At 48.0% G+C, this 12743-nt stretch overlaps 1 protein-coding gene across 5 annotated transcripts in view; it reads left to right on the top strand.

Moving 5' to 3' along the window:
• Nucleotides 1-12743, top strand: part of FARS2 (phenylalanyl-tRNA synthetase 2, mitochondrial) — a 311692-nt gene that overhangs the window by 233144 nt on the left and 65805 nt on the right. Inside the window, exon 10 of one of the 5 annotated variants that reach the window (XM_055570513.1) lies at nucleotides 2903-6273. The exons of the other annotated variants lie outside the window; for them this stretch is intronic. Coding sequence (XP_055426488.1) covers nucleotides 2903-2912 — 10 coding nt within the window. The 3' untranslated portion in view covers nucleotides 2913-6273. Of the gene's footprint in view, nucleotides 1-2902; nucleotides 6274-12743 lie in introns of those variants that run through there. 5 annotated transcript variants of the gene reach the window in all.

Here is a 12743-nt window from a genome sequence, read left to right on the forward strand (position 1 = left end):
TGACGTGGAATGTGTGGTTCTTACTGAAAAGCAACATAACTGGGGGGAAAACTGGTGGCTCTTTGTTGTTGTTGTTTTTTTTTTTTTTTTTTTTAATAATTATCATCCATTGCTGTCCAAGTTTCAGAGGTACAAGCACGGGGTTTGATTTACACTTACTGTGAAATGATGACCAGTAGGTTCAGTTAACATCCATCTCTTCGTATGGATTCAATAAAAAGAAAATAAAGGAGAAACGGGGGAAACTGTTCTTTTTGTGATGAGAACTCCTGGGATCTAATCTCTTGACGACTTTCTTATATATCATAAAGCCGTGTTAGCTATGCTGCTGCTGCTGCTGCTAAGTCGCTTCAGTCATGTCCGACTCTGTGCGACCCCATAGACGGCAGCCCACCAGGCTCCCCCGTCCCTGGGATTCTCCAGGCGAGAACACTGGAGTGGGTTGCCATTTCCGTAGCTATAGTAACGTTATCCATTACATCCCAGGTACTTATGTATCCTGTAACCGGAAGTTTGTTCCTTTTGACCACCTTCCTCCAATGCCCTCTCCCGCATCCCTCACCTGTAATAACCGCAATTCGGATCTCTTTTTCCATGAGTTTGTTTGTTTGGGGTGGGGGGAGTTGTTTTTAATTCCATATGTGAATTAGATCATAGAGCATTTGTCTTTCACTGTGTCACTTACTTCACTTAATGTAATGCCTCCAAAGTTCATCCATGTTGTTGCAAATGGTAGGATTTTCTCATTTTTTTATGGCTGAATAACGTATCATTATGGGCTTCCCAGGTAGGTCAGTATTAAAAAATCCGCCCACCATTGCAGGAGACATGGATTCAATCCTGGGTCAGGAGGATCGCCTGGAATAGGAAATGGCAACCCAGTCCAGTATTCTTGCCTGGAAAATTCCATGGATGGTGGAGTCTAGTGGGCTACAGTCCCTGAGGTTGCAGAGTCAGACATGACTGACAGAGCATAGTGTATCATTATATACACACACACACACACACAGATGACAACTACTTGTTTACCCATTCATCCATCCTGGACATCTAGGTTGTCCCCATGTCTTGCCTGTTGTAAATAACACTTCAGTGGCCATGGGGCGCAGATATCTTTTTGAGTTAGTGTTGTCATTGCCTTTGGATATATTCCCAGAAACGGAATTGCTGGATCATATGGTAGTTCTAATTTTAATTTTTTTGAGGGTCCTCCATACTGTTCTCCACAGTGGCCATACCGATTTATATTCCCATCCACAGTGCCTGAGGGCCGCTGTTGTCCACATGCAGGCCAGCACTTGTCCTCCATCACCTTTCTGGTGATGGCCATTCTCGCAGGTGGCAGGTGACAGTTCACGGTGATGTTAATCCGCATTTACCTAATGGCCAGTCATGTTGAGCATCTGTCATGTGCCTCTTGACTTTTCATACATCTTCTTTAGAGAAACATCTATTCCAATTCTTTGCCCACTTTTCAATTGGGTTATTTGGGTTTTTTGCTATTGAATTGCGTGACTTCTTCATATTTTTTGGATATTGACCCATTATCAGAGATACACGGCTTGCAGATATCTGTGCTTGTCATACAGAGCAAGGCACGTCAGTGTGCTCAGCTAGTGCTGGCTGGGCGTGGCCACTGCAGGGATGTGTGTTGATAGTAGAGGCGGCGTCTGGATGTGCTTTGTGAGACCCTTCATCACAGGAGAGCAACCAGGCTGCCCCCCAAGAACAGTGTGGAGTTCTATCCTGTATGGTACCAGGCTCTGCAGTACCCTTGCCAGCTAAAGAGAGAGAGGAAATTTTAATCAATGTTTAGTGTGCAGTTCAGATTTGCCATGTACCAGGTGTATGCAATGCTAGATACTAGAGATACAAATATAGACCAGGAAAGAAAATTATTAATCAGAAATATTAAGAAAATTATTAAGAAGTGATTAAGATCATGTCCAACAAGACCAAATTCCAGGGAGAGAAAAAGAGGTATCATTCGACCTTACAGAGAGCCCCTTAAAAGGAGACTACAAATACCAACTGTGGAGCCAGCAGCTGAACCCATAGATCGATGGAAAATCTCGGCGCCAAATGAGCCTGTAGAACTGTCTCTCTCCAAGGGGAAGCAGAGGGGGAGATGCTGGCCTTCTGGTCTACCTTTCTTTCTGGCCGCAACCGGACTTGACTGGGTCGGTGGAGGCTCATGCTTTCTCATCTTCAAATACTTCAGCTGCTGGTGACCGACGCTTAGAGCCAGAGAAGCACTTCTGACCTCAGTGGGCGATTACACTGGTGCTGTGCAAGCTTCTGGGGGTGCTAAGCTTTCTCACAGCCCCCTCAACATTCGCTTTACCAACCATTCATGGCAACATGCCTTTAATGCCCATCATTCTTCCTGCTCAGCTCCACTCTTTCAGAAGTCTCTACACTCAGAATAAGCAGTAAGCCTGAAAAGATGAGAGGTTTTTAAATTTGGCCTCCTCCCCACCCTAGCGAATGAGGTGGAGTTTATTAGCGGCTTCACTTATGTTGAATTTTACTTATGAATGCTGATGACTTATATATGAATGTAATTTTCTGTTTTATATGCATTGTATATGCAGCCACATAGGCAAATATTTATTTTCACTCTTGTACTGTTGGACAGTGGCTGCTAAAATCCATAATATTGTACAGATTCAAGCTTGGGTCTACCTTTGAGAAAGCTAGGGAGACGCCCGGCACACTGTTAGGATTCTCCATGACGTTGCAATAGCTGGTCAATCAGGCATTTCAGCCCGATGATCAAAGAAACCAGTGGGAAAAGAATCGCTAAAGCTTATTTAAATGAATGGTTGACTTTTTTAGTTGGTTTTTGCTGCTTGATTCAGGCAAAATGTTTAATCTGTTTTTTTTTTTTTTTTTAATGTAGCAATAGCTGAAGCAAAAATCTACAGCTTTGAAGACAAATCCAAGTTGGAATTCTAGCTTTACCTCTCAGTTGCTGTATACTTTGAGCAAGTTAATAACTTCTCTGAGCCTCAGTGTTTTTACTTGTAAAAATGGGGATGGTGATACTTACTGCATAGTGTTTTCAGGAGAACTGTGTTTTAATAATAAATATAAGGTACATAGTACAGTCACTGAAAAAAAAACAAATGTTAATTCCCTTCCTCCTAAGAGAGTGATCTTGGATGGATGGATGGATGGATGGGTAAACGGAAGGATGGATGGATGGATGGATGGTAGTCAGCTCAGAGCGCCTAGCAGATTGTGTTGTTCTGGCTCTCATGGTATTTCAACTGCAACTCGAATCCTGCCTTGTGGGTCACTCCTGCTTGTCATGGCTCCTGGTCCACACAGGAAAGGACGGGCCGTCAGGGTGGCACCCAGCTGGGCAGAGCACCCAGCAACCCCAAGCCCACGCCCTCCTGTCTGCCTGCGAGTTTCCTGTGAAGGAGGCGGGGAAGGAGTGGGCAGAAGTGAGTCTGGCTTGAGGAACGTGTTGGTCGCATCCCACCCCCCACGTGGATTCTTTATTTTTATTCATATTCCAGCATTATTTTATGGTATAGTTTCTTTCGTAAGCCTCTCTAAATCCTCCGAGGAGCTAGGCAAGATGTAAAACCATGAAGCAGCAGAGATCTGTGTGCAAGTTAACTGTGACGTGCAGAGGATGCGGGCCCCCACCTGCGGGACGTGATGCCCTGACCACGTGTGTGCCAAGGGCCTGTGGCGTTCGGCAGCGGTGGGTGGTGCAGTCACCCATCAGGTCCCATTCAGGCGTCTCCCCTCGAAGGACGCAGACCAGGGCCAACAGCTGCCATTGTGCTGGAAGGTCACCCCTTGCTCTTCAGGGCAGAGACGACACGCAGGAAGTCATCAGGGCTGTGTCTCCTCACCCACTTCCGGAGCGCAGAGGCCCTGTCATAGGTTCTTCATCCCTGCCATGCTGGACCCTCAGCTGACGCATCATAAGCACACGGGACACGAGTGGCCAAATGAGCATGTTGCACATGGGGAGAGTATTCAGAATAAATGAAGTGCAGAATTTCAGAGTGCCTGTGAGGAACGGCGTTTTGGACAAGTTGTTATTACTCGTAGGTACTTCCAGAAACACACACTGTCTGCTCACAAATGCTGCTGAGTGAGTAAGCACCTGCTTTAATAGATGGATAAGCTTGGTTTCTGATCAGCATGCCCAGCACTGAAGCCCAGTTTGTTGTCAGTGTTTAGTTGCTAAGTCGTGTCTGACTCTTGGCAACCCCATGGACTACAGCACTCCCAGCTTCCCCGTCCTTCACTCTCTTGTGGAGTTTGCTTAAATTCAAGTTCATTGAGTTGGTGATGCTATCTAACCATCTCATCCTCTGCCACCCCCTCTCCTCTTGCCTTCAATCTTTCTCAGCATCAGGGTCTTTTCCAATGAGTCAGCGCTTCACATAAGGTGGCAGAAATATTGGAGCTTCAGCATCAGCCCTTCCAATGAATATTCAGGGTCAATTTCCTTTAGAATTGACTGATTTGATCGCCTTGCAGTCCAAGGGACTCTCAAGAGTCTTCTCCAGCACCGCAGTTAGAAAGCATCAATTCTTCAGTGCTCAGCCTATGGTCCAACTCTCATATCCAAACATGACTACTGGAAAAGCCATAACTTTGATTATACGGACCTTTGTCAACAAAGTGATGTCTCTGCTTTTTAATAAAGCCCAATTACATTTTTTTAAGGCACACTTTTCAAGTGTTGCCATGCAGCTTCTTCTCTGGGAAAGCCGACTGTCTGATATATGATGTTCAGGATTTACGTTGCACAGCAGGCCCTGTCCTGACAGTGCGAAGTTCCACCAGGACCCTCCATGACTGTTACTAGTTCTTCACGAAGCCCCAAAGTCAGGTGACGTCACTGGATTCGTATGTTCCTGGAACATCTTTATTTTTCCTGGCCTTGTTGTGCCCACCCAGGACCGTATTCTCCGTGCCTGACTGTGTAAGAAATCTGAACGTTCACCCACTGGAATACATACCTCATGTCAGTGAGTGCCTCATGGTGTATCCTGAGGTAATTACTTTCTGCCTCAGCTGGGGACTTATGGAGCAGAAGCTAAAATTATTCCCGTCTCGAGACAATCCCTGAGGTGGCGGTGAGAGTTAAATATAATTCGTTTGCCTCATGTCTATTACGGTTACTTTTAACTAGCTTGGGGCCCGCTGCCGGCCAGCAGCTGAGGAGGAGGAGGAGGAGGAAGTGTCTGCGTCCACGAGCTCCTCGGAAAGGCAGGTGAGGCTCCGGGACGGCGCTTCCGGGACGGCGCTTCCGGGACGGCGCTTCCGCGACGGCGCTTCCGGGACGGCGCTTCCGGGACGGCGCTTCCGGGACCGGTGGAGCACTGCCCGCACAGTCCCGCCCCGCCCGCCCCGGAGCCGCAGGCGCTGGGCGGGCGAACGGTCCAGAGTGGGCTCGCCAGGGGCCAGAGGGGGACGTCCGCTCGGCCGCGGGTGCCCTCTGTGCTGGTTTGGGTCCAGAACCCCGCAGCTGCAGGAAGAAGCCACGTCCAGGGTCGCCGTCGGACGGTCCCGGTAGGGGGGTTAGCCCTCCTTGCACGTGTCCTTTCCTCTCCACACCCCGAGTTGTGTCTTCTCCGGCCTCGCAGCCCGGGAGAGGGTTTGCTCTGGAAACGAGCGTTCTTTAAAGAGCCGCACATGGGTCTTCAGAGGTCCGTTTGGCCACTGCGGGACGGTCCCCGGGTGAACGCTGTCTGGAGCGGAGTTGACCTCGGGAGAGGTCCCCCCGCTGCCCGCCGGCTCCTCCCCAGAGACGGCGAGGGATCCTCTCGGCAGAAACTGCTCCAGGGTCAGCCGGGGGCCTCGGGGACCATCGAACTGTGTCCAGAACAAAAGTTAAGAACTGCTGTAGGTGACCAGGGACTCCGGCAGGCGAGGGGACAAAATTCTGACCATGAGGAGAGCACCATCTTGCGTTTTCACAGAAATGTCATGCGTCTCCTCTGGACACACGTGCGCTATTCTAACAGCTCAAGGAGCAGGCGCAGCTGGAAGAAGTCAGGGAGGCGTTGGTGAGCTGATAGCAGCTGATAGCAGGGGTCCTGGTGGCTACAAGGTGGTTGTGGAGCAGCAAAGCCAACATGGGGAGCGGGGCCTGGAGAGGGAGTGAGCACACAGCACTGAGGTCCGTGGGGTTGGACACAGGATCCCCAAAGTCGGGCCAGCTTTCTTTACCAAATCCAGGTGCACGTCAGCAGGGCACACATGCCCACCATGCCCCGATGCTCACCCTGGGACCACCACCCCCCCACCCCCGGCACAGCTGCCCCACCACCCACCCTGGGCACAGCCCTTCAGACCCCCGGACTCAGCTTCCAGAGGCCAAGCGTCTGACTGTCCAACTAGCGCTCCATCCTCTGCACCACAAGTTGCTTCCCTTAGGCCCCGACTCTTCGGAAAACTCCCTTTTTCCGTTTCAACCAGATTTTCACCATGGCAGTCATTTGTGGATTGAATGAGCAAGCTGCGATATAAAAGTAAACTGTAGAGGTTACATAACTTCAGGGGCAGGTTAATGATTCCAAGTGTCAAAGTGGAGATTTAGTTTAGGCTGTTAAAATTCAGGAAGGCATCATGAAGCCTTTCTGTGTCTCCTGCCTCCCCCTCCCCCTTAAAAATAGCATCTGAAGTCTCCTCGTAGCTGAGTCACTGCTTGGTGTGATGGGGCTAGGCTGTAACCGGACCTGTCAGAATGAGGCCACAATGATTCATGATGGAGGCTAAGCCTGGTTGCCACGGACAACATGTTCCTCTCTGTTCTTCCCTGGAGTTTGGCGACGCCATATTTTGCCTTTGGAGTAGAAACCCTTTTGCATAGTGACAGTAATGGGATGAGATGGACCTTCCCGTCACCCACAGAATTGTTCTTTGGTCGCCCAGTTGTGTCTGTTTTGTGACCCCATGGACTGTAGCCCACCAGGCTTCTCTACAGGCAAGAGTACTGGAGTGTGTTGCCATTTCCTTCTCCAATGCATGAAAGTGAAAAGTGAAAGTGAAGTCTCTCAGTCATGTCCAACTCTTTGCGACCCCATGGACTGCAGCCCACCAGGCTTCTCTACCCATGGGATTTCCCAGGCAAGAGTACTGGAGTGGGTTGCCATCTCCTTCTCCAGGGGATCTTCTCGCTCCACGGATCACACCCAGCTCTCCTGCATTGAAAGGTGGATTCTTCACCATCAGGCCACCTGAAAAGCCCCACCCACAGGATTCCTCACTATTTGTTAGGAAAAAGTGTGTAATTAGCATAACTGAAGACCTGTGGAGAACACAGCTGTACGGGACTTGTATTTCATCCACCACTGCAGTCTGATATCAAGCCAGGCCACCAGCCAAGCGCCCAGCACCTTTCAGTTCACTTCACTCGTTCAGTCGTGTCTGATTCTGCGACCCCGTGGACTGCAGCACGCCAGGCCTCCCTGCCATCACCAACTCCCGGAGTTCACTCAGACTCACGTCCATCGAGTCACTGATGCCATCCAGCCATCTCATCCTCTGTCCTCCCCTTCTCCTCCTGCCCCCAATCCTTCCCAGCATCACAGTCTTTTCCAATGAGTCAACTCTTCGCATGAGGTGGCCAAAGTACTGGAGTTTCAGCTTTAGCATCAGTCCTTCCAAAGAAATCCCAGGGCTGATCTCCTTCAGAATGGACTGGTTGGATCTCCTTGCAGTCCAAGGGACTCTCAAGAGTCTTCTCCAACACCACAGTTCAAAAGCATCAATTCTTCGGCGCTCAGCTTTCTTCACAGTCCAACTCTCACATCCATACCTGACCACTGGAGAAACCATAGCCTTGACTAGCCGGACGTTTGTTGGCAAAGTCATGTCTCTGCTTTTGAATATGCTATCTAGGTTGGTCATAACTTTCCTTCCAAGGAGTAAGCGTCTTTTAATTTCATGGCTGCAGTCACCATCTGCAGTGATTTTGGAGCCCAAAAAAATAAAGTCTGACACTGTTTCCACTGTTTCCCAGCATCAGGGTCTTTTCAAATGAGTCCATTCTTCACATCAGGTGGTCAAAGTATTGGAGTTCCATGAGCACCTTTCATGAGCCCCAAACCGAGTGTCCCACTGAGGAGAGACAAAAGATGGACTAGATGTGGTCCCTACCATAGAGAGAGCTTCCCAGGTGGCACTTGTGGTAAAGAATCCGCCTGCCAATGCAGGAGACATAAAAGATGCAGGTTCGATTCTTGGACTGGGAAGATCCCCTGGAGAAGGGCATGGCAACCCGCTTCAGTATTCTTGCCTGGAGAATCGCCTGGACAGAGGAGCCTGGTGGGCTACAGTCCATAGGGTCTCAAAGAGCTGGACACGACTGAGCGACCTAGCCCACACACCACTCCCTGGAGGAACCTGGGGAGACAGAGCCAATGAAGGCAGCAGCCTGCACGTCCCACGTGGGTTCTAACCACGTGTGTCTGTTCCCAGCCAGCTTCCTTGAAGCAAGAGCCATGCCCTGTGCTCAGCGGGCAGGTGTCTGAGGGGTCGGTGAGTTTGTTGAGGAGAGCTTGTGCTGCCTGAAGCCCCCGCCTGCCCCCTTCTGCCATCAGGAGTGGGTCCCCACACGGATCCCTCCTGCCTTGCCGGGGGCATGGGTGTGGGCCAGACCACTGAAAGGTGCGAGGGTCTGGGGAAGCCGAGTGCAGTTGCTGTGGTTTATTCTCAAAGTGGGGCTTGGGCAGGAAGGAACCCTGTACTCCTGCATGCGTGCAGAATCCAGCTGCACTGCCGTCAGCCGGACCTGCGCCAGCTCTTGGGAAGTGAGGGCAGAGATCAGGAGCTCGGGCGCTTTCCAGGAAGCAGAAGGGCTTCACCCCAGCGCCGATGATGCCTATTGCCAATAAACTCAGATTTATGGGAGATGAGATTTCCAGAAGAGGGTGCCTTGTAGACAGATGTGTGCAGAGAGGCAGGGGTGCCAACGTGAGGTCTTTGGACACCTGGATATGTGGGAGCATGGGATGGATTTTGTCTATGAGCATAGATGGAGATACGTATATATAATGTACACCTACCTTCCAGAAGAGTAGAAGGATATACTGCAAGATGTTAACTCTACTTGTCTCTGGATCATAGGATTGTGGTAGCCTTTAACGTTGTTTTTCCCTTATGTATTTATTTTCATTTAAAATCATTTATATGAATCAATCTTGTGATTTTTTTTTTTTAAGTCAACCAAATACTAAGCAAAATGTTGAAGTTAGACTTTCCAAGAGTGGGTGGTCCAGCCAAAGACCTATTGTGTGTTATATTCCAGCACTGAATTAGAAGCCATTTATCCTGAAGATGTGTCCTTTTTTGGGTCAGTTTAAAGATAACTATTTTCAGGCAGTGCATCCTTTTCCAAAAAAAGAAGAAAAGAAGAAAATAGGAAAGTAGATGTCATAAATTCACAAAACAGAGAAAGTGTTCCGTGTTGATAATTGTATTTTCTTTGTATCTAAACCTAATACTGGTAACAGCCCAAATTTTCTCCATTTGTGGGTATTCTCATAAAGTTAGCCTCCTATTAAGGTTGTGTTTGATAGAAATATTAAGAGGAAAGCTTACTGGTCAGAAATGTTCCCTTGATAGAAGACTGATGGTGGGAAAGACTGAGGGCAGGAGAAGAAGGGGGTGATAGAGGATGAGATGGTTGGATGGCATCACCGACTCGACGGGCATGAGTTTGAGCAAGCTCTGGGAGCTGTGGTGGACAGGGAGGCCTGGCGTGCTGCAGTCCATCACAAAGAGTCGGACACGACTTAGTGACTGATCAACAACAACCGTTGTCCAAATGTTAGTTCTCATTGTCCTCCAGAGCCCTCGGAGGATGCTGATGGTTGACCCTTGGGGGGCATGGAAACGCACTGAGACAGCGGACTGGCCACCGGGAGGCGCTGCTCCCCCTGCAGGCACCGCGCCAGCGCAGGCGGGCAGTAGTGGCCTCACAGGTGCGCTTTGTGGCCTGCAGCACTTAGGGAGCTGTGGGCCGCCCAAGCGTGTGTTCTTCACAGGAGCGCTGGGAATGCCTGACTTCTCTCTACCTAGGCTCAGATTCTGACTGGGAGTTAGAAGGCACGATCCATACGTTTTTCTCAAATTGGAATGATTTTAACTTAAATGAGATCAGTATCCCTAAGTTCTTCTGGGAGAAGTGTTACGTTTCCCATTTCCAACATTATAAAATACTTCCATATTTGTGGCGTTTTGTACTCCGAGGAATTCTTCAAAAGAGAGCATGTGCTTCAGTTTCTTCATTATTCAAAAGAAAAAGCTGAGCTCAACGCCATCAGAGGGAAATGCCCAGAGTCCCCAGAAGAAGCTGGTGGCAGGGCTGGGGCCAAAGCCCCGCTCTCTTTTTACTCCTTTTAATACGTGGTACTTATTACCTAAGATTTCCAGCTATTATGAGGAACTACAGCAGTGTTTTCTAACAATGTAGGTGGTCAATCAATATTTGATGAAGACATTGTTTAATAAACTTGCATATTTATTGACCCATTGAGTCGATAAAAAGTGTAGCACATCTGGATATACACACATAGGTAGGTAGGTAGGGGATGGACGGATGGATGGATGGACAAATGGATGACGGGTACTAGGTAGCAGGTAGCACCAGTGTGCCTGCTCTCTGTCTGCACAAGGATTTAGTTATTGCTTGTCCTCGATCCACCCGCTCTCTTCAAAGGAAGAGGCTCTGCCGCGACAAAGACCCAGCGCCACCTAAAATAAAATTTTTAAAAAAGGAAGAGGCTCTGGGGAGGAGTGACAGAGAATTTAGGAGACAGAGAAAGTATACTCCTTTTCACTGCAAACGTGCTAGGTGGAAAGCCATACACAGTTGCACGCAGGTATTTTGGTATCAGCGTAGTATTGTCTTCAGTACCCGTTTAGTCAGAAAATATGTCAGCTGACACTCCGCAGGCACCAAATGGTGCCAAAGAGACATGTTAAATGAGGATACATCATAGAGCGTGTGTAGGAGGAACATTACCCAGTGATTATACCATGCGTCTTTGTTTTGGATTTGTGTTTTCAAGTTGCTCCTATTGTATTTTGAAATAGTAACGTAGAAAACCTTGAAAGAAGAGCTCACCTTCGACAAATTAGAGTGAAGAGGTGCAGGTAAATAAAGTAACATGGACTAGTTCATGAACACCCTCAGAAGGGACCTTGTTTTCGTGGTGTCTTCTGTTGGTTTCACATACCAAGCAGAAAGGCAAATTTCTCACTTCCTTTACGCTGTCACAGAATATGTCTTCTTAATCACCTTTTGCCCATATTGAACCACATCTTGGTCATAACTGTGGCACATGCTGCATTGAAACTATGGTGAAATCATTCTTTTTCTTCCTCCTTAGGGAAATTTCACTGCTTTATTGAATGAAGGAGGCATTTAAAGTACAAATTAAAGATAACTACTATTAATAAGTTTGGTTAGGCTCATATAGACAAATAATAACAGTCAAAACAGCCTGACTCAAGTTTGCTACAAAAAAACGTTTAATCCACTGCCTCTAGGTATACAAGAAAAAGTTCCTGGTGGAGATTCTTTCCTTATTTTGGCCTCTCTGGCTCTTTGCTGTGAGCCTGTAGGCTTTGCTGCCTGGTGGCAGGTGGGATCTTAGTTTTCCAACCAGGGATCAAACCCACATCCCCTGCATTGGAAAGCTGATTCTTAACCACTGGACAACCAGGGAAGTTCCCGTAATGGTATTTAAAGATGTCTGTCAGCTTTGGTTATCAAGGCTACTCACTTGAACAGAGGATTAGATGAACAGGGGCTCTGTCATTTCTATTATTGATGATCTATTTTATTTACTCCTTTTTCTCTCCTCCATTCTCATATTGGGCCCTTTTAGGCATTCAGTTGGATTTTGCATTTGTTAGATATAAACAACAGCATACATATCAGACTGGAAACTTATTCTGAAGCATGCATTTATATAATCTTCCATTTTTAAATCATGAGGCTAACAGCATGTTTTACTGTACATGCCTCTGGTGCCCTAGTTTGGGACCTGCTTAAATTCTCAGTAGCATCCTAAGAAAAGTATCACGGAGAGCAACATTTAGCCACAAAGACATTTATAATGTCACACTGAGTCAGAGTGTAAGTTGCGTGCTTTGTAATCATACAGTGCTACTGCTGCTGCTGCTGCGTCGCTTCAGTCGTGACCAACTCTGTGGGACCCCATAGACGGCAGCCCACCAGGCTCCCCCGTCCCTGGGATTCTCCAGGCAAGAACACTGGAGTGGGCTGCCATTTCCTTCTCCAATGCATGAAGGTGAAAAGTGGAAGTGAAGTAGCTCAGTCCTGTCCGACTCTGAGCAACCCCATGGACTGCAGCCTACTGGGCTCCTCCATCCACGGGATTTTCCAGGCAAGAGTACTGGAGTGGGGTGCCATCGCCTTCTCCAAATCATACAGTAAATGATTGCAAATAGTGTTTTATATAGAAAAGGTTCAAAGTGGTTTGAAAATTTTTGTATGGAGCCATTTTTTGATTGTGAAAGTCTCATTCTGTTTACTCGTGTAGTAAATGCTCCCAGACTTAATAACCGGAAGCTTCTGTGTTTGTATTGTATATTAGGAAGGGAAAGGCTTGACAGTCAATCTTAAGTGTTGGTGTGCCCCCTTTTGCCTTGGGGATCACGACTCCAAGGTTCCCTCCCTCACTCTTGTGTTGTCCCGTGATATTTGCTGCTTCCTGAAGTCAATATAGACA

This window comes from Bubalus kerabau, chromosome 3 (assembly GCF_029407905.1).
Source record: "Bubalus kerabau isolate K-KA32 ecotype Philippines breed swamp buffalo chromosome 3, PCC_UOA_SB_1v2, whole genome shotgun sequence".
Lineage (NCBI taxonomy): Eukaryota > Metazoa > Chordata > Mammalia > Artiodactyla > Bovidae > Bubalus > Bubalus kerabau.